At 34.7% G+C, this 22,855-nt stretch overlaps 1 protein-coding gene and 1 long non-coding RNA gene across 2 annotated transcripts in view; both read left to right on the top strand.

Moving 5' to 3' along the window:
* Positions 1–1,795, top strand: part of LOC127847740 (uncharacterized) — a 2,427-nt gene extending 632 nt beyond the window's left edge. Inside the window, exons 2-3 of the long non-coding RNA XR_008034150.1 lie at positions 156–255; positions 1,740–1,795. This is a non-coding gene — a long non-coding RNA (uncharacterized LOC127847740). The remainder of the gene's footprint in view (positions 1–155; positions 256–1,739) is intronic.
* Positions 1,796–3,957: 2,162 nt separating this feature from the next.
* Positions 3,958–22,855, top strand: part of LOC127849271 (complement C3-like) — a 52,655-nt gene continuing 33,757 nt past the window's right edge. The window contains exons 1-14 of the mRNA XM_052381988.1: positions 3,958–4,011; positions 4,775–4,912; positions 5,893–5,935; positions 6,281–6,368; positions 6,674–6,782; positions 7,464–7,694; positions 10,899–11,057; positions 12,306–12,398; positions 12,609–12,686; positions 13,360–13,548; positions 14,096–14,245; positions 15,715–15,789; positions 16,342–16,456; positions 16,584–16,712. Coding sequence (XP_052237948.1) covers positions 3,958–4,011; positions 4,775–4,912; positions 5,893–5,935; positions 6,281–6,368; positions 6,674–6,782; positions 7,464–7,694; positions 10,899–11,057; positions 12,306–12,398; positions 12,609–12,686; positions 13,360–13,548; positions 14,096–14,245; positions 15,715–15,789; positions 16,342–16,456; positions 16,584–16,712 — 1,651 coding nt within the window. The remainder of the gene's footprint in view (positions 4,012–4,774; positions 4,913–5,892; positions 5,936–6,280; positions 6,369–6,673; positions 6,783–7,463; positions 7,695–10,898; positions 11,058–12,305; positions 12,399–12,608; positions 12,687–13,359; positions 13,549–14,095; positions 14,246–15,714; positions 15,790–16,341; positions 16,457–16,583; positions 16,713–22,855) is intronic.

The following is a 22,855-nucleotide window of genomic DNA, read 5'->3' on the forward strand; positions in this document are numbered from 1 at the left end:
TGCCATGCCGTGGCTACGCAATTGATTCGACGAGAAGCACACATTATGTAAATTCGTGTTTCGTTAAACATTTGGAAATCTTCATTATTCATACTCTATTTAAAACGATAAGATGCAACATATCATCATGCGTATATGGTGTCTGTTCATTTAAGAAACTACCAATATGTCCTGGCACCCAACGTGATCCGACTTGAAAACGAGGAGACCCTGCTTGTTGGCATTCTTGGGAATGGAAGGAATCAGCTCGTTACGGTATGTATTTATATAATAAGGTATACCATCAATTTAAATTTCATCTACACATATTACAGTATTGTTCTTACTCACTGTCATAAAACAATTTATAAATGTTAACTTGCGTTATGTTTTTTACATTTGCGAATGCTACAACAAACGACTCTCCAGATGTTCTTCTTAAGCTGTAAAACTAGTGTATACAAAAAGCATTTGCATGACATGTTTTCGTATACAAATATGTTCAAAGCATATTTAAGATTTAAATAAAATCAAATAAATTATTTAGCAACAAGGACAATAAATAAAGCTATACGCTGCAAAAAAACCTGTATACGTGTATAGTTTCATTAGATTATATTCGCATCAACATAAACAAACCTATTTTCCTTTCATTTTTCAATTAACAAATGTGTCGAATGAAGCACAACGTAATTATGTACACACACGTATTTAACAATTTTGTTTACGTTGTTTACATTAACTTTATCAAAATCGAGCCTTCTGAACCAAATAATATATTAAAGTCTGATAAATGATCTACTTTTAAACATAATAAAACATGGTTTATATTTGGAAATTCAATTTAAGAGTGTTTTTTAAATGAGTCGCGTTCTGAAAAAACTGGGCATAATGCATGTGCGTAAAATGTCGCCCCAGATTAGCCTGTGCAGTCCGCAAAGGCTAATCAGGGACGACACTTTTCGCCTAAATTGATTTTTGCTAAGAAGAGACTTCATTTAAGCGAAAATTGTCGTAAAAACGGAAAGTGTCGTCCCAGATTAACCTGTGCGGACTGTACAGGCTAATCTTGGACGACACTTTACGCACATGCAGTATGCCCATTTTTCTCAGAACGCGTCTCAAATAATCGGAGTACGCATAATACATTTTGAACGTTTGGTGTGTGTTTTTTCCACTCACTGAGCGTTTGCAGATGTTGTTGTTATGCGTTAAGCTCAACAGCACAAACTGATATTACGCAAGTTAACATTGTGTACAATTTATAAACCTCTGAAATGAAATAAATACAGCACACCCTTTCTTGCGCTTAATGTGTCCAAACTCGTCGTAATACGGTATCATATTTTATTTTGCTGTTCATGTTTAAATCGCTAATGGAGTTCGTATAACAGTTCTCAAACGCTCTTTAAATATCGATGGTCTTGAACTCATTAAATAAATAAAGCTAATAAAGTAGGATCCGTTTATGACGTTATTAAAATGTTAAGTCTATTCCGCACATATTTTAAAGCCACGTTGCTTGCCAAACTTAGTTTCGGTTTATCACTGGCGTGCCAAGAGTGCGGATTACATTATCGGCAGTATCATCCGTTGCGAGATATATACACACAGGTTGAATTTTTTCAAACTGCAAAATAATTTTCCCAACGTTCAAGGCCGTTGTTGATAACGGAATTACGATTAATTGCATTATAAGTAAGACGCCGAATTACAAAATGTTATGATGTAGCCAAAACATTATATATCTTTTATAACAGGTATACTTTGAATATATGAACCAGGCGATCTCCAGGAAAGAAATAATGATAGCAGATGCAGGCAAGTTTGTGAATGTTACACCTTTGTGTTTGTTCGTTGCTCAACCAATATTGTAACCACTTGCCACTTTGGTATACTAATGATAACTAATATACCCGTAACAATCAAGTTACAGTTTCTTTGTTTTCATTAATAAATCAATAAAGTTACCATGGTTTATGAAGATAGGAGTGGCAGGAGACGTCCTGAATATATACAAACCAACATCAATTAAATTAAAACATGTGTTGTGTCCCTCAAGGCTGTATGATAATACAAATACACACACAAATCAAAGCACTATAATTACTATTAAAACAAGTTAAAACAATAAATCAACTCACACAGATATACATTTCTAGACACTCTCCATCATACCATGATACAAACATATAACATAAACAAATACATACAAATGACACACTTAACAACTTATCACGGTTTACTTACTAAATATATGCTACTCACGACCCTTTTGTTCCTTAATTACTGGTGGGATAAGTTCTGACAGTTTAAATATGAATTATTACAAAGTGAATGTGGTAATTCAAGAATCGTTATTTTACCGATAGCCCGTATGTTTGAGTAATGAAATAAAAGAATAGAAGAAAGAATCGTCGATGATACGCACACATACAAAAGCAATAGTAACGCTTTATGCTATAACTAACTAATAATGAATTAATTCCACTTTTAGAGATATTGAATCAACTGGATTTCTGTTTACACCCCCAAATACGTTCTATGATAGTTGACCAACGAATAACTTGCGTTTGGAACAAACTAATACATCACTAACCGCAACTTTAATGTACAGGTTACACTATACTAAGTCTCTGAGCATAGTAACATTCTCCCCCTCTCCGAAAATCAAGTCGTCCCGACTTGAAATTTACCCATCAAAGTAACCTCATACTATCTTATATACTCACCATGTTACAATTTGAATTAACTATTTAATTACGACTTAATTACCATAATAAAGACTTTCAGTACTAAATAAAAAATACATATAGCACTCGCATAAATTGGATAGTTGGATCCGGATTTCCTCTTTACTGCAATAAAAATTAACGTTGGGCGCCAATGTAACCCAGCCAAAAAAAAAGACCGTACTAGGGATTGAACCCGGAACCTCCCGATTTCATATCAGGCAGACACTCTACCGCGTTGCTATAAAAGCTGGCTCATATAGCAAGGCCGCATCAGATCTCCGTATACCGAACCCTGCTACACACACCCCTCTAATTGAGAAATTTCCCCATGCCACGACAACTCAGGGACATCTTACACAAATGTAAGGTTTTCTACGTTTGGCGCCGATGTAAACCAACCAGAAAATCCCCGACAATACTGGGGATTGAACCAAGGACTTCCCGGTTCCATTTCAGGCAGACACTATACCGCGTCTCTATAAAAGATAGCTCATATAACAAGGTAGTGTAAGTTCTCCTAATACCAAACCCTGCTAAACAATTAAGAAAAAGTTTTTTGTAAAGTTTTTCGTGAGGTTTGAGCTGTATGCAGTTCTTTATTTACATTTCTTTCACTTAAAATGTCTTTATGAAAGACACATGAAACGTATATCTAGGTTACCTTTATATATATGTTCGTTAAAGCACATCCTGTCGAGATAACGGTTAAGGTCACTGCCGATGATTTGTTCAAAGACATCAATGATAGTCCGAACTTCAGAGAAAGACCGCGATCAATCAAATTGGTCTGCAACGGACCATACGGGACGCAGGTTCGAGATATCGCCCTTAGTTACACGCCAGGTTATCTGATCGTACAGACAGACAAACCTTTGTACAATCCGGAGCAGACAGGTATGTCAGATTGTTATGCATAAACTCATATTATAATACATGCAATAATGCGGAATGGTCTAGTCTTCTGTTTTCAGACCATCTTTATAATTTATAGCACACATGACATGTTTACTCTATAAATCTTTGATTTACTTGATCTCTAACACGATTTGTCTCCTTTCAATTCCGATAATGATTCTTAAATTTGACTTGATATTTCATTACAATCATACAGTCATTGACATTGTTATATATTAAGTTGTGTCTGCATTTCTATTATGAACAATACATTATTACACATATTCCTTTTTCAAATTTGTGTTTATCGGTAAGCACTAAATTTGCAGTAAATGTTCGAGTTTTGGCAATGGATGAATCTATGAAGCCAATCAAGGACAAGCAGTTGATCATTGACCTGATAGTGAGTAGATGTCAATAATTAAGTGAATAAAATATGATAAGTGTTTCTCTTTATCAAATTTACTTTTAGTTAGAGACCAACCTAAAAAATATAATAAAACATATTAAAATGTAATTGTTGTAGTAACTCAGGCAAAACCCAATACTAAATTATTCATTCACAAAATATCTATCGGTTGAACTATGAATATAATTCATAACCCAGTGTCTGTTACTTACTGTATATGTCAAAGACCGTATCATATTCTAGTTTGATATTATATAATTCTGCTTGCCTTGGCAGCATCTGCGCTTCATTAAATGCACTATCTGAATAAATGTAAAGCATTCATAAAAATATAACTAGTTTTTGGTGGCGGCATTCTTCAAATGTAAAAAAACTGTTGAAAAATATTGCGTTTTTTTTTCTTTCTTTTTTTGTTAAATCACTTGAATGTTGTTGTTTTTTTTAATTATTGTGCAAACACCTATATAAAACACAGCATCAAGCTCAGGTCGATAAATATAAATTTTAAATGACTAATGTTCACGTGTAAATGAATATCATTTATTGTTGTAGTTAAAGTTATAATAAGAAATACATGTTTAAGTATGTCAGTAATATTCTTAAATATCATAATATCATTACTCATCTTAAGTTTATAAATAAATATAACATTTCACGTTCATAAATATTTTATTTGGCTTGGACTTCATACATGTTACGAACACAATTTGGTTGTGTACTTTCACCAATTACTCGACTCTGTAACGGCCTTTTGCAGAGTCCGACAAATATGACTGTAGGCAGGGTTTACTTTGAACCTGGGGGAAGTAAAAATGGTTTCTACAAGGGAGAGTTTCAACTTCCGCCGTTTCCGGATTTTGGAACATGGATCATCAAAGCTAAGCTCGGAGGAAAGGTACATATTTGGACCTCCTCCTCCTCATCATCAGCATCAACATCATCATTACCATCATCGTCATTAGCATCATAAGCATCATCATCCGTCATCATCATCATTGTCGTCGTCAAAGTCATCGTCGTCGTTGTCGTCATCATAATCATCATCATCATCATTTCCATCATCATCACCATCATTCGTCGCCGTCATCGTTATCATTATTGTCGTCGTCGTCATCATCATCATCGTCATCATCATCATCATCATCATCATCATCATCATCATCATCATCATCATCATCATCATCATCATCATCCTCCTCCTCCTCCTCCTCCTCCTCCTCCTCCTCCTCCTCCTCCTCCTCCTCCTCATCATCATCATCATCATCATCATCATCATCATCATCATCATCATCATCATTATCATCATCATCAGCAGCAGCAGCAGCATCATCATCATCATCGTCATCATCATCATCATCATCATCATCATCATCATTATCATCATCATCATCATCACAATCATCTTTTAACGTTAAGTTTTATTTGACAGCTGTATATTTTTCATCATTATCATGATTTTCCTTGTTTATCTAACCCATTTTATCCATAAAAAAATAAATCATGAATATTAAATTGTGTTATTCTGCTCTAAATTATGTGACGTGCAAGGATGATCAACCTCTGTTTTATTATTTAAGCAAAGTTTACATAATATATTAAGGGGCGGAGTAATCACCACTTCGTCCCTTATCATATCTATAGATTGATCATGTATATAATAGCCAAACGGTAGCAAATGTGCATTTTCTGAGCTTAACAATTTCCTTTCAAGCGCTACTAAAACATGAACAATATCAGCAGAAAATTATATTGTTTAAAATGATAATATTCTCACTTATCTATAATATTGCAAACTGGTTACATGATTCACCTAAGTGAAATAATCAAGAAAATGGTTTGTTCCTAATAATTCATTATTCGCTTAATTTATTATAGTTGGAGACATATGGCATTTGTCCTATTGAAGTACGCGAGTTTGGTAAGTACGAGAAAATTACCTATTAATATCGTACAGCACGGACAAAATGCCCAACGAGCCGGTGGTACCGTGAATTATCAAAAATATATAACAAGCGTTTGGTAATTTAAATGAAACTATTACATCGTTGGTATAACTAATGTTAGCATTGATCATTTATTTCATGTCATAGACTATACAATACCAATCAATTCTCTAACATGTGATATATTGACAATCGCAAATATGACACCTACATACAAGACTTTAGCTTGTTTTATTTTGAAAGTTTTCAAAGGCAATATTAATAGTTTATTACCACACTCTTTTTGCTGGAGCATTTTCAAGCTTTCAAATAATTTACAGTTCTTCCCAACTTCGGTGTAGAGATTTCAACTGGACAGGAGTACATATTTCCGGACGTGATTAATATGGGTGTTACAGTATCAGCAAAGTAAGTGGTTTGCTTTAAGGCTAACGTGTTAGAATTTCGACAAATAGAATATATTCAAGATCTGCACGCATCGAGTAGATTTTATAATATTATGTTTGTTTTCTTTCCTTGGTTATATTTAATAAGGGCCGAATGCATTAACGGTGATCGATGATAAACCATGGTTCTTCTTCAACAGTTTTGTTATTGCATTTGTGTTTTGATTATTTGTAAGTCCTATATTGATTCTAGAAACTCGTTCGCCGCTGGCTAAAACTTTTGAATCGGTTTCTGGATCTTGTTTTTTGTTTTCAACATATGCACAGATATGTCTACGGCAAGCCTGTTGAAGGGAATGCAGGACTCGAGATTAACGTCCGAAAAAAGGGTTACGTGTCAGACCCGAAGCGTATTTTTACGATGGGGAGACAACAGGTAGAACATATGCATCAGCATACATTATGTCTTATCCGGTTTCTGTTGCAAACAGTTAACGAATAAAGCATTTGCTAAAGCTCGCCGTATTTTCTTGTTAAGCATAATCGGGTAAACGTTTTCCATCTCGGCCCCAACCATTTATTCTCTATGTTTTGTACATTCTCTTGACTTCGTTAGCAATTTGGTTATTTGGCTAAACTCAAAACGTTTGAATTATTTGACGCGAATGAAGAAAACCTATTTGAACCCGAGTTGTGTTATAAACAACAATTACAAATTGTTGGCAACACGCGAAAACGAACATGTTTGTGTTGCTCTAAGCGGTGTAGACAAAGTTAGGTTTCCATTCAGCCCATGCCTTCTGCTCAACAGAGCATTTGAATTCCATAATACTATTTGTATTTGTTGTAACAGTCCATGATTTGAATCAAGGTCGTTTGATAAACTTGATATTTGTTTTATTCTTTTGAAAATAAAACTACATGTAATCGCAATACTTAAATACTTAATTCTCAACGTATGCGCAAGCAATATGAATTACGTTTGTGTTTCCATGTGGTGATGCAAACTTGTATGGTATTTATTTATAAATCACACATGTACTAAATGTTGTATATCTAAATATTATTTGAGTTTAAACAGTTTCATATAGACAGTAATTCAAGTCTTAACATTTAGCTAAACAACGGCAAGGCATTCTTTGCGGTCGATATAAAGAAGATGCAAGGTCTAGGAGGACAGTTTCCGATGGACAGCGTCTTCGAGTTGTCATCAACAGTTTATGAGACAGCAACAGGAAAGGAAGAGTCGGGAGCCGATGATTCAGTGATGTTTGTCAACTGTCCTTTCAAGTTTGATTTATCGCGTTCGAAGACTACACACCGAAAAGGCCTCTCATACTTCATGCAGGTGAGGGTGCATGTATGCATTCTTACACAATGGGTTTTACCCTTATTGCTTGGGTTTCCAATACGTATAATGTGGTATTCCGTTAAAAGGCACCAATCTCACACCTCGTACCAACGCTAAATGGTTCTGGCGCTGTTTGTTGCAACATCGGTCTGTGTCGCATCCAAATAGAACCTTTTTGTAGCCAAATTGTGAATATTCTATCATACGAGATTCAAATAAACACATCAGTTTAATGATAGAATTATTGTGGTTTTAGGACAAAACGAAAATGCCCTGGTTCAAAATAAAAAAATAACAGTGATCATTCGTGTTATTTTTCTCGGTGAAACTGTAAAATGTCGTCGTTTAATTATTCCAGCAAACTTCGGGGTATAAACTGTTGGTTGTAAAAAAAATGAAATTAAAAACAATTAGTTTTTTGGTGCTAAGGTTATCGATCTCTTTTCAGTCACGCTCTTTTGTATGATCATGTATGAATATAAAACAATAATCAACCGAAACCAACAAATAATTTATATTTATGTTTTATTTATATAATAATATTAATTAAACGGAACACATATTCTAAAATTGCAATGTTTACTTAAATTGTTTTACTAAAACGATCATCATACTAATATTTCGTTACATACGAGCTATGGATTAACAGTACGAACTAGACAAATATCACGTAGCCATCATCCATGATTCTGACGCTTATATATGCTGATATTTTACTAAACAGTTAAATTGCTTTTGTAATGTTTGTAGACTACTCCACTAGTGCTGATATTTGGCCTTAAGCTGCCGTCTTGGTTGAAATAGCAATTGGCTATTGCAATATTGATAGGTAAAATGCTCAAAAGTAACAATAGTACGACTACATTACTTCCTAATTGCTACGTTTTGAAAATAATTGTCCTCCGCAGTGTATGTTTTAGTTGAATACAATATCACACCCACCCATCAATCTCCTGTAGAATCTGGTTCCATAGTGTTTGTGCTAATCGACATTCACCATCAGCATGGGGTCTCTCCGTCAATGTTTCGTCCCTGAAACCATGGGGAGGGAGGGTGGGTCTACAGAAGCTTCGGTGTGTTTGTCGATAGCTCTACTTCTTTCAGGCTGCATCATCTTTCCTCAGCCTCAATCAGCTGGACGACCGCTTTGCAGCTTGGCTTAGTTTCTGGATAGTCCGCAGTCGATCCCTGCCAGTAAACCCGACTGCTGTTATCAGTCGGAACAAGGAGTGTGCACAGAATCCTCTAGCGCATACTTCTATTGGGGACAACAAAGTACGCAAGCGTCTTTGGTTGCAAGCTTCTAGCAGCTCTGTATACATGGACTTTTCCCTCTCGTAGGCCTTATCGCATCTGGTTTCCTAAGGTACAGTTAACTCGATTATGATGAGTCGTGTCCCCGCCTCTTACCACAGCACGATGTTGGTGCTGAGGTTTGTCTGCACGACACTTGGGAAGACCAGCTTCTTGTCAAGGTCAACCTTCATGCTCCATGTCGGCTGTCTCTGTGCAGTTTCACCCGGCTTCACGATGTTGATCATCTTTTATCGTTGTCTGTACTGCGTTCCTTTTTTCCTTTCCTATTCCAGCCAATCGGCCACCTCTCCGAGGACATTGTCGCCGGCTATCTGTAGCTTCCTTGTGACAGAGCTGTAAGGCAGCAAGAAATAATATGTTCTAGAGTGCCGGGACGGTCACACATTTGGCATATAGGGTGTTGTATGAGTCCCCAATTGCAGAGGTTTGTGGGTGATGGTAGGAGGTTATAGACTGACCTAAGGAGGAATGAACATCTGATGGTCAAGATGTCGTTCCAGGTCAATTTCCTGTCAATGGTATTCCATGTTGCCCATGCTCCCTGTGTTCCCATTTCTACCGCTCTAGCTTGTCTCTCGTTTTCTTCCTGACTACTGCCTAGATCATGGCGAGCCTCTCTTTTTTGTCTGCTCGGCTCCACAGAAGTGTTTTTGTCGCGCCAATCCCCTAACGTACGCCAGCAGTTAACCTTACAATGTATCTGTGCCTGAGAGAATCCTCCGCTTTGCTGACAGTCTCTGTGGCCGACCATTTCCTGCTGGTGCGGGAAAGAATTCCTCATTCTCGTATCTGCGTATCTGGGGAGTCTCTTTGGGTGAGTATTAGTCTTGTCTTGGCTGTCTTGAATTCCTCCACCAGTCAGGATAGTGAGAGTTGAAGCTTGTTGCTCTTTCCGTACAGTCCTACGCTGGGGTAGGGGGTCATCATTTTTCCGAATTTCGGCTGTTATAATATTAAACACTAAAATACTAGCAAGGATCGGGTCAAAGTTTTTCGTATTTTGAAATGTTCAATGCATATTATATTCTGACAAGGTCATCTCGTTAGGAATAATTTGATACAATTATAATTTTAATAATTAATAATATAACTTTAATAACAATTTTCAACGCTGTCCTAGTTTTACATTTATTTTCCAAATGATTAATAAGTCGAGGTTATCAATTTGCTATATAATATTTTATCAAGTGACAATTATGTGGGGCACATGTTGAACTTTGGATGCTATTGATATACCTTAATATATAACCGAGCAATGCGATCGGTCATTTTGATTCCGGCTTCTTTCTGAAATGCATGTTCATGACTTGAATATCAACTTTATGAAGTCGTGTCTCTTATGCGTTTACATAAATGTGTTTTCAATATGTTCAAATGTTGATTTACTTTTACTCAATTATACAAAAAATAAATTATGTATGTATTTTAAATATATTATTGTGTATCGATTCTTTCACGAAACATGGAGGTTATTGGTAAGTTTCTAGACCCAAAACGAAGCGGTTGAGATGTGTTCACACTGCCATACTATTTACAGTTCTGTGTTGTTTTAGAAGGAGTATGATTTTGGAATCGTTTTGATATGACAATAATACGAAGGAACCGGAGATATAAAACGACATGGTACATAGCGTTTATTTGCAAATGTTTAGCGGCAGTTAAATTTGTTACGAAACTTAGCGTTCCATATGTGACATATATTGTCAGGTGTTTTTGCGATATTTATCTTTTGTTCCGAGATTAGGCTAAAGACTAAACACTTTTAAATGTGATTTACTATTTTCCATTTAAACATATTACACGTTTAATCGATTTTTTAAAGACAAATGTATCAAATATTCGTTACAAGATAATAATGAAAATGCAATTAATTATACTCTGCAGATTTACATGCTACATGCTAACGGTAAACCGGCCATTCGGGAGAGGTTTAGTCTAACAATCGACGGAAGCAGTCCAGAACAACATCGGACGAACAAAGATGGTTATTACCTGGCTCATATCCACGCTGTAAACCAGAATTTGGAGCGCAGGAAAATAAAGGTTCAATATAGTAACGCTTCAAACTATCAATCTCAGCTTAGCGTTCATATAAAATAATGTTATATCAATATATGAAATGCTAAATTATATTGTTTCAAAATACTATAAACGTAATATTTTTATTAATTTTGGTATCATTGTTCGATACAAATAAAGCCATTACAAGTTTTAAAATGTCTAAATGAATGGCTGTGTTCATAATGAATTGTTTTCCGACGTCACAATGTGAAGTTGTTTTAAACAATTCAGATTAAATAGTTAAGCGAGATGCTCAAATGCTAATTAAAGACATAAGCGAAAATAGATACAAAAGAAAATTTAAAACAATACGACGAAAATCTCTAAATGATTTTTTAACCTTCATAAAAAATGTCGATGATTCGAAAAAAGGAATAACACACTCTTTTATGGTTCAGATATAATCCGAAACAATATATGTAACATCCAATTAATACCAAAGGTCGCAAAGACGTAGTATTGGACGTAGTTGGAATAGTCACAAGGCTGTCGACCTAAATCTTGGGTGTTTTCTCACTCATGATATTTCCACCTAATATTGGTTCAATCTAGCAAATAGCTCGAGAATGCAAAAGTTTTAACTGAACTTATTTTTAAAAAAAACAAAGATATTCTATACAAAGGTGTTATTTTTCAAATAAGAACTCTCCTTGCTATTGCGAAGTCCTCGTACAAGAGAGAGGTCACTACACGCCATTATTTATTTTGTCTCTACGAGGCATAAGTATTTAATAAAATGTGCATGCATTGTTATGTATTTTATACATTTAAACCTTTTCGTAGACAAATTAATAGCAGCAATTCTTTATATCATCACAACATTTCTGAGTATGAGATGCCTTTGTTTAAAATGGTCAAGGTTAGAGGATATCACACTTCTTGAAAGCGGCATCATGTTAGAAAACGGTTTTATGTCATTTGACATTTCATTAAGCTATGGTTTGTGCAGTTGGATCTTTATGTAATGAAGAAATACATAAATTATCTCATTTGTGTTATGTCTAAATATAAATTCTTAGAGCATCGATCATAGTTAGGGTTAACGCGGATATATTTCTTGCCTTTATGACTTAAATGTTTTATATACGATCATAAAATGTTATTGTCCGCTTCTTATTATCAAAACAAAACATAATTACTGACCAAAGTCATTGAATGTATGGAACAACGTGAGCGTATGATATAATAGCTATGCATTGATATAATGAATATATGAACATTTTTATTTAGGTATATGCTCCAGCGTTTGAAAACTGTGCAACAGAGATAGTCCTTCAGCCATATACGGGTGTCAGTCAGATTGTAGTGGAAAAAGTAGAAAGAGTAAGTAAGCACAATAAGGTCACCAATCATTTATGCTAATTTTTATTCATGAATAACTGATATTCTTTTTGACACTTTTCAATAATTATATATTTATTGTATTAAAATCCATTTCCCCGTGTCAATAATCAGTGAAGCCCTAATATGTATTGTTTTTTTAATACACGAAGTGAGTATTACGAGTAAAGTGTTTGTATGTTCATCCTTTAGGAAGGCGCATCGTTCATTCAAGCCTACACCGACATCAACATGAACCAAGTGGCCCAATGTTCAGGCATACTCATGCTGGTGTGTTTTTAAACTGCTGTGTCTTCTTTTTTCTGACTGCTTTTTCTATGTAAACTTAAATGTGAGATTAATGCGCCTTAACGCAAGATACGCCCTGAGTTAAAGTTTGCATTTACATGTCCAATCCGGTGATTCTAGCATGAATGTATTGCTACTTGTGTTTCGTAATTTGTGTTATGTATAAAATATGGCAACTTGGCTAAAATACACGAATAAGTGATAATAACGATCTGGTAATGAAAATTAAGTTTCATATGATATGTAACATTTATAAAACGATATTATTAGTCGTTTAACTTTTTATATGCATTTTTCTGAAGTTAAGATCTATATACAACGGCTACTAATGAAAGCAAAAAAAAACACACGTAAATTTAAATATATTTATTTTTATTTTTTAATTCTGTGCTACAACCTACTTTCATAATGTCACATAATATTTAAATTAATTTCTATGTTACGCTAGATTTATTATATAAATATAATATTGCATACATACATTTATACAAATGACATGTGTATACAATGTAATCTATATAAGCAATACTTCAATAGAACATTTCATTAAGAAGTTGAAATTCAGCAGTTCTCACTTTCTTTTTACCATTAAATAACCTGGCTTGTTTTCATCTCATATCTTAAACTTTCACAAATATTTTAATTCTTACTGTAGATAACAGCTCGCGGTAAGATTGTGAAGACAAAGTACTTTCCACCTTCCAAGGATGTCTCTTTTAAATTAGAAACGGATGTTGTAAACAAGGTGTCACCCGTTGGCCGAGTGTTTGCCTTTTATGTACACAACGCACAACTAGTAGCAGACTCGTCTATTTTTCATGTAGATTCTAAATGCCGAGAACAGGTGAGTTGGTTTGTATACTCAAATGCGAAAATGACAACAGCTATGTTTGCAAAACATATGCATATTTTTGATAGCCATATATACATCAGTTTAATCCGATTAAGACATTTTGATATAGTATTTCCCCCATTTTAAATGAAATATTTATTTTATAAATTAAACATATGATAATATCCAGCAAACTTTATGCTTTTGAAATCCAAATGGTATATACAAATAAACTATATCTTAACATGGGAAATTCGTGTCATTCGATTACTTTCTTCTAATAAACACGATGTACAACCACTGAAATGAGAAAAACTGTATTTTGTAAGAATCGCGCCATTTGAAAAAAAAAGACAAACATTTAACGAGACAGCTTTTTTTCAAAATAATTGTTCATTTGATAAAAAGGCACTTTAGCAGTAACATACTATTAAATATGGAATGCCCTTGTCTTACAGCAAAATTTAAGTCGAACGCTTAAGAAAGTTGTATAGTTGTAATAAGAATACTTACAAAAACATTTACATATTGACCATGTTATACTATTCTGACAATTAAGCTAGAGCTCCATCCGGAGAAACTCGAGGTGAGAGCAGGTAGAGTTTCCAAACTTACTGTCACCGGGCCATCCGGAATGTGGGTGGGATTCAACGTCATCGACAAGGCGTTGCTGTTATTTAACAACAAAAACGTTCTAAGGGAAAATACGGTAATGATGCCCATAATGCTTATAAGAAAACCATGACCTGGTATTTGATGCTTTGTAGTATATAAGTTATACTTACTAGTGAACGATTGTCTGATCATTTGGCGCTAGATATAATTTACAAGATGCATATTATACCAAACATTTATGTTACCTATTCTCAATGATGCGTACAGCGTTGTCTGCATTTATGATACATTATCAGTATGTTTTCCGATGATCTCTGAAACTAGTTTTAAACCAAGATTTACATTTTCTTTGAATAAACAAAGCTATTTACGTTATAGATCATATGAAATTTGTTTCTGGTATTTATTGCTGTATGTTTAAAGGATATAAAATGTGATGCTATGTTACGCATTGAATTCGCGTAGATGATTCATCATTTTATGAAATATAGTGTTTTTTTTCTGCGTAACATGAATAAATCTCTGAAAATACAAAAAACTGGGATTTTTTGTCATTAAAAATGGGATTATTGTCAATGAAAGACAATTGAACAAAAATCAGCACCAATACTTTTACAAATCTTAAACTCGATAAATAAGCACAAACAACGTTTTTGCTATCGCATTGGTTTATTTCCTCATAAAAAGCTGGAAAAAAATCCCATAGACAAAACAAAAAATCGATTGGAAAACGAAAAATCCCATAGGAAAATGCAAAATTCCACGGAAAGACCAACTTTGAAAATAAATTTCATTGTGAACCCATAGCAATTTGTAAGCCAAAATAATAAATTATACACAAAATATAAAACTTTTATCGCGATCTTAATCTGAAGAAAGACAATTTTCAAAAGAACTTGAGTTTGAGAAATTTCGGTTTCGCAAAGTTTTTCCGGAGGCGGTTTAAAGTGTATATTCATCCTCTGTCACACTAGAGTAATACTTACACTAACATATTCCCCCAAACTACTGTAATGCTGATACTTTTTTTATTTTGTGAAAGGAATAAACTATAAAATATAAGAAGGGTCAAGTTGTCTGTAAAATGCGCAAATATTGCCTGAGAGTATTGTTCCCATATACACATCTTTCATGTGTGTTCACAACACATGCACTAAATGCAATATAGATGAAAACATGCCATTGATGAAATTAACAAACATGCTTTACAATTGATTATATACATTTGATAGTCGCCTTCTTTTTACAAACAACATACATATGTGTGACTATTTTTCATTATGTCATAGAATATGCATATTTACCAAAATGTGCGTATTTTGTCATTTGGATTTATGTCAGATGAAAGCGGTGACGTCACATCTCTAGAAATCAAACGTCTTTTATTCAGGGAGTGCTTATTGATTTAGGGCTCGATATAATTAACACGACATTTCTTTGTGTAATTGTATTTCATGAAGCTATACCCCATAAGTTTATGTCGCTTATAATTTATGCAAGTGAATACCTGAAATAACAAAGCATTTATATTGTAAGGGGGTACTATTCATATTTATTTAATAGTTATTCAGGAATATGGCAGCTCACGACCTCGGTTGTGGCGCTGGGGGTGGCACGAACAGCGAAGAAATATTCAAGGTAGATATAAAACTAATGTTTTATCAATATTAATATACCACCATCATAAAAAATAAATTAGTTTGATCATTGAACTGAACAGAAAAACAGAAGAAACGAAGTATAAACCGTAACTTTGCAGTTTGCGTTTTGTAGATCCTCTTTAAATACATCTAGTTCTTATTTTGTTTTAGGCCACTGAGTCGATAGTACGTCAATCACGCCTAAGTATTTCGACGTGCTTAAATTACGGAACTTTAACTCAGGAAATATCCTTCATCCATGCACTTGGAAAATGTACTAAACTTCTTTATTTGACAATTTATTAAATTGTTTAATATATGATAGTTCTTTAAGGCTCGTGTGTTTATATGTTGCGTTTCTTAATATCCCATCATATTTGGTTGACTTAAGTTCTATAACTATATCTACGTATGCTGTTCTCTTATCAAAATATTGACAGGAACAGTTACAGAGAAGTTTCAAGAAAAATACAAAAAACTCATAAGTCAGTATTATTCACATTTGGTAATGTTCTCTTACTGATATTGTCCAGTTAATATTATTTTACAGAACGCGGGTCTTACGATTCTAACAAACGCAAATGTGAACGAAGAACGTATCCAAAGGGAGACTGCTGAGTGTGCCGCAAAGAAACTGAAACGACGCGCTGTCTCTGACGAGAACGGTTAGTTGAAACTAAACTAGTTTTTTTGTTCTGTTACATACAACTAAAGTATTATACATTCTTGATATGTGAGTGCTTTCTTAAAACAAAACTTGACTTCAGATCAAGTATTTTTTAACTCTTTCAGGTTTGTATTTTGGTTCGAAGCCATTGTGCTGCGAAGAGGGCCGCCAGTATTCTTCGGATGTTATATCTGACTACGAAATGGAAAAGAGGCATTTCAAACGGGAAGTTTCTGAACCAGTTCCAGAAAGGGGTATGTTTTGTGGTAATCATTGAAAAAGCGACAAAACATAACAATACAACTTTTTTTTTAATGAATATATTTATTTTTATGATTATTCACCCATACAGACAAACGTTATTTCGACTAGGAAGCGTTCACATAAATTGTAGTATTTTCTCTATATTCGATCCATCATTTCTTCTTTGATTTCCAGGTTATTTCGAAAAAGGCGTTAACGTTCGAATTCGCTCGTTCGTGTGCAGAATGCAGAATTCATCCCATAACATTTACACAAATACACATGTTTAAACGCGACACGTGAATAATGCATATATATATATATATAATATTAACACTGTTAAATGAAGAATAGAGGAATTATAATGCCGCAAATGTTACTTATGCGCGTAACACCACGCGTATTCGGACCAAATACGCGTCCATACAATTAAATGCCTTATTGTGGAGGTAAAGCATTAACACTAACTACTCTAGCCGCAGGAAAGCATTGTTTTTCTATTTGTTCTTTCTTTGTTTAATTATAAAATATTAAAGTATTGGCGATAAATACATTTAATGACATTAAATACATTAAGTACAGTATTTACTTTCCCGGTTAAAATGTTCCCCTATTTTTTACATTAAATAAAGACTATTTTTTTTTTTTTTTTTTTTTTTTTTACCGGGAAGTCTTTCCTTACCCCTATTATGTGAAGTTACTTTGTAAATAAAAAATATTTGGTAACTATCCTACCATTGAGTAATATATCAGATGACGCTTAGAATAAATAAACGTGGGGGCTTGCTGAGCTATCCTGAACACAATGAACCTTTTTTATGTTAATAAACTAAGTTATGACTCATCTATCGAGAGTAATTATACTTAATGGCGCTTACCGTATAAATTATGATGGGTACCTGCGCTAAATTATCCATCCAATACAGTTTTCATCGTGTTTTTTTCTCGTTTTTCTAGTATAACAAGTACACAACGTGTTTAAGGAAAATGAACTCTTCATATATTTTTCCGAGTAATAGATCGTAAATCTATACACAGGCTGGTATGAACGCCTTCTAAAGGGATATACAAATTATATCAGGACTGTTGTATCAAGACGCCAACAGCGTAGATGTTAGATAAAATTGTGTGGTTTACATTGAGTCGATTATGCATTATCAAACATTTTCACATATCATATGAATTTAACATTGGCTGAATAGCAGGTTATTCCTTAACTAATTGTATTTCATATTTATCATTGTGGAATATTCAATAGGGAAAAGGTAAAATGAAAATACTCTGTGTAAAAATGTAGTATTGCTAGTTTGCGTTGTTGCTTACATGTTTTAAAATATAAAAAAATCAACATATTTTGAGAAATCTTATTTTTTACACAGAAGGGGGTATACAATATATTTATTGTTTATTTATATGATTTTTAAGCTTTTATAAAGCTTTCACACCAATAATAAAAATAATACAGTAATGTTTCAGAACAAAACCAATGATATCAAGATTTCAAGCAATGAAAAATATCCATTAAAATGTAACAGTATAGTACATGATTATATTGGAAGAAAGAATTGGGTGATTTCATAATATATGTCTACTTAACCATCGAAAAAGGTAAATATTAAGCTGTTTATAAAATAATGTTTGGCTTTTCAAAATACCAATATCTTTCAATAACGTTTGGTATTTAGCAACAAAAGATTAATGATGTTAAAAAACATATCACGAAAACGAAAGGTTCAGATATCCTAACCAATTTATCCAGATATGAATGCTCTACCAGATAATACCATACTGTGAAAGGTTCTTTTGACTGGTTAATTACCTATAAATTGGACAAAAGCAATATTATAGAAAATGACCTTATTTTTCAATTGTTGTTTATCAAGTCTTTTGGATCGGTAAGCCATTTCAAGCGTGCACATATTAACAATTGTTGGAAAAAGTATTAATAAGCTTAGTGTTTCTTGCTATCCCACTTTCGCCATGTTTGCTTGTCAAATTAGTTTGTATAATTGTATTTTACGACTAATGGGGTTATTTACCCTCGGGACTTCGGTTAAAAACCATTGGCCGAGCACACTGCTAAATATATATACTTTGCGTTAAAAAGGCCGAAAACGGCCATATGGTCAGCCCGATTGTACTAAATATAATATGGTACTTTGCAGTGCTGATGCGGTGCTTTATTAAAATATAATAATATAAAAATAGCTTTACTTTTAACAATTTCAAACGAAGAATATAAACGAGATACTCAAGAATCCAAGCATTTAATACTACGCTAAAAGAGACGATTTTCTATTGGTTGACTGCTTTATAAGAACTTGACGCTGATTGGTCGGATTCTGAGCTTGCAAAAGCAAGTAGATCAATCCGTTTTGAGATGAAAAATTTGCACAAAGGATGACCTTGACACTAAGTTCGCTATTTATAAACGTAAACAATGTAGAATTTCATGATGAAGTATATGCAACAAAAAAAAGGATAATGACATCCATTAGTATTTAAATATATGTGTATTTAAATGATTATTTTATATAGTTTAACTACTATGAAGCTGTTATATTATTAGTTTTTCTATTAGTATTATTATTTAATATTTTATTGATGTTTTTGTATTAACAGGAAAGAAAAAGAAAGAAAATAGCCCAATTTGCATAAGTAGTGATGATTGTTTAACATATGCTGCAATGGAGTTTGTTGGAGTCTTTTAACTTTGTGATCTGTGGTTCTAGATGTTTATAATATCAAATGGAATTACTTTTAATTATATATTATTTGAAAATAACAAAATTACGCGGATGTGTAATGTGTTTGAAATAAACAAAAGTGCACAGATATGTAATATGTTAAAAATAAACAGTAATATTAATATTTTATGGATACTCCAGATCACAAAGTGGTTCAATATTGTCACTATTTGTCTACATACATGATAACATCCAAAGATAGATGTAATATGATATGTTAGGAAACTGAGGCAATGTAGAAAGTTAAGATTTATGAACCTTAGCTATTAGGAAAGTTACTGTAGAGCCTGATTGAATAGCTCTCCTCTATGAAAGGGGTTTCGCATGTAAACATGCATTAATATAGATGTAGATATAGATATCACACAATATATTGTAATTTATTTTTAAATTGTATTTTGTATTGTAATTATTATTTATTTGAAAGTGTGGCTCAATGTTGAACACTTGCAGACAGGGCATATAGCCGTGATGCTCTAACATAAGACCCTGTCTGTATGGAACTTAAAGAGTATTGGGCTATGAAGAAGAAAACGTCCCCCCAGAGTGGCGTTAAGACAATATTTAAATGAAAGTCAATAGTAATATTTATATATTACAGTCAATTACTTACGTGTCGCCAAAACGGTTACCTTTATAGGGCCACATAGGAATTATAAAGTAAAACAATGTATTTTAAAGTTAAAAATTAAACAATACAAAGATGTGACTATATAAAAGTAGATTATGTACATTATTTACAAAGCTGCAAGCATTAATTAATAGGTAAAATACATGATGCCACCCTGGGGGGTTAAAAGAAGGAGAGTTTTGGAAGTTTAGGCTGGTGTGGGTGGGGGAAGCCAGCAGGGGTAGTACTACTGGGATGGGTATAAGGGAGGCAATTGTGGAGGAGAACTTTGATGATGGTTGTGTCCCCTGGACCAGAGGGAGTGTACGGTAAATGGAAATTACAAATGGAGAATAATGGCTAAAAATTTAGGACAATATGATGTTGTTATACTGAAATAATCCAGCAAAAATGGAATTGGTAAAAGAAATACCAAGTCATACTACGATGCAGGAAAAAAAACACAAGATGCTTTAATCCAACCTATAATACTCAATATATAGGGGATGATACAAGGTGAAAATAGTACAAAAGTACCTCATTTGCTAAATAAGCAAAATAACAAGTTAGACAGAAGTTAAGGACAACAAACAATCAAAAAAGTGTACATTATATACTATGACACTTAATATAGAAATTTTAAATATAATTATAATACCAAAGAGTTGGAAATACCCTTGAGAGGGCTAACATGGGTTTTGCAAGGTGTATGAGCCTGCACCGTGCACTCCTGTCTGACATGGCTCTTTGAGTTTGAAGAAGAAGGGGAGGGTGTCAGAGGGGAAGGGAGGGGTGCAATGCAGCCAACATACCCGGTTTACTGGACAGCCTCGTCCTTTCTTTTCAATAATAAAAACTGCTATAAAATATGAATATATTAAGAAATTGAATAATGTAATTGTTGGACTAACGTCATACTCATTTAAAAAATGTATTAAAATAAAGAATACCAGGTCAATGCCATTTGCCTGGTTTATAAAGGGCAAGGTGGCACAATAATCCTGTTAAAAACTAAAACAAAGTTGTGTCCTAGTGACACAAACCAAACATATTTACATAATTACAATAATATAATGTCAGGTCTGTGTAAGAATTACACTGTTTTAAGCAAAAACAGTCACTTGACTGTATAATTGGGTGGGTGTTGGCTGCTCTCCCTCCCCCAATGACCTAGATCTTGTCAGTTATCTGACAGTCTAGAAGGTATTTGGCGAGGGCAGAGAAGACCGGGCCCCTAGCTGCTCCCTTGGGGTCTAGCACGTTGGAAAGGTTGAAAACTAGTCCATGGGAGTGCAATGCAGCTTCGAGGTGGTCCCTCAGCGCCGTATGATTTTGACAGTGCAGCAGATTGTGGGGCGCAGTGAGGGGTTCCTGGCACCTAGGACATGCAGGGTCTACACCGAGGACATACTTTCCCGCGCCACCGGGTAATAGTGTGGTTCCCATCCTCAGGCGCGTGATGACTCTGTCAAGCACAATGCTTGCTGAGTATTTGTAAGGCGGCCTGAGGGTTTTCACGGGTCTGGTAAAAGTATGTCGACGGGAGGCCAAATTGTCAGTCCGGAGATTCCACTGACCCACGACAAATTTCTTTGCCAGGGAGTAGATCTCAGTAGGCGCCAGGGGTTCCCCAGCATCTACGACCCCCCTCAAGAGGCCCTCCTTAGCCCCCCCCCCCCTGTCAGCCTGTTCATTCCCACTGATGTTGACATTTGCTGGACACCATACTAATGTGACCTTTAAAGATTTATCAAGGCACTGTTGATGAAGTTCCAAAATGCTAGTTAAAAAATCGGGCCTAGATCTGCTTTTTCTGTTTTTTATAGACTCAAGAGATGACATTGAGTCTGATAAAATAGCAGTTTTAGTAGGTTTATCGACCAATATCAAGCACAAAGAGTATTTAATTGCCAAAAGTTCTGCTGTGAAAATAGAGAGATTGTTGCTGAGCCTGTGCGTTTTGGTAAATTGTTTTGAAGGAATTACAAAAGAGTTGGCTACCAAACCAGAGTCAGGGCATTTGGAGCCGTCTGTATAGATTTTTAGATGCTCAGCATACATACTATCAATGAGGGAGAGAGTTTCTGACATGATGAGGTGTGGCAAGTCAGTTTTTGTTTCTTTATTAGAGATAGATAGGTCTACATCAATGGGTCCAAGCGGCCGGGGGGGGTTGGAGGGCCTCAGGTCTGCTACAGGTACCTTGTCGAGGCCGGCATCTTCAACAAGGGTCCTAATACTCGCTCCAAATGGTAGGGAGACATGCTTACGCTTAAGTGTTTTCCCCTTGATGAAGGCGCCAGTCCCGACAAGTTTGTTAACAGGGTTTGAGCCATGCCGAGACTTAGCCCTGGCCCAGAAGTTAAGGGACTTTGTTTACGGCGCAAGTCAATGGGTAGTACACCGGCCTCCTCTTCAAGCAGTGCACCCGATGTACAGTTTAGGGCCCTCAGAGCTATCCTAAGGGCCTTATGTTGAATGGCATCAACCTTAGGGCGTTTGGCTTTGCACATGCATAGATCTGGGCTCCATAATCTAGCTTTGGACGTATAAGGGACTTATTGAGAGTTAAGAGGCTATTTTAATCTGATCCGAAACCTGTGCTTCTTAACATTCTCATTAAGTTTAGGTCCCTTTCGCCCCTTTCTGCCAAATATTTGAAGTGGTGAGTAAAGGTTAACTGTTTATCTAGGTACATACCTAGTAAATACTCCACTTTTTCAAAAAAGAATTTGATGCCGCCAAAATTCCAAAGAGTCCAAAGAGTGCTGAATTTGGCCCCAAATAATACTCCTAC

The sequence above is a fragment of the Dreissena polymorpha genome, chromosome 10 (genome assembly GCF_020536995.1).
Source record: "Dreissena polymorpha isolate Duluth1 chromosome 10, UMN_Dpol_1.0, whole genome shotgun sequence".
NCBI lineage: Eukaryota > Metazoa > Mollusca > Bivalvia > Myida > Dreissenidae > Dreissena > Dreissena polymorpha.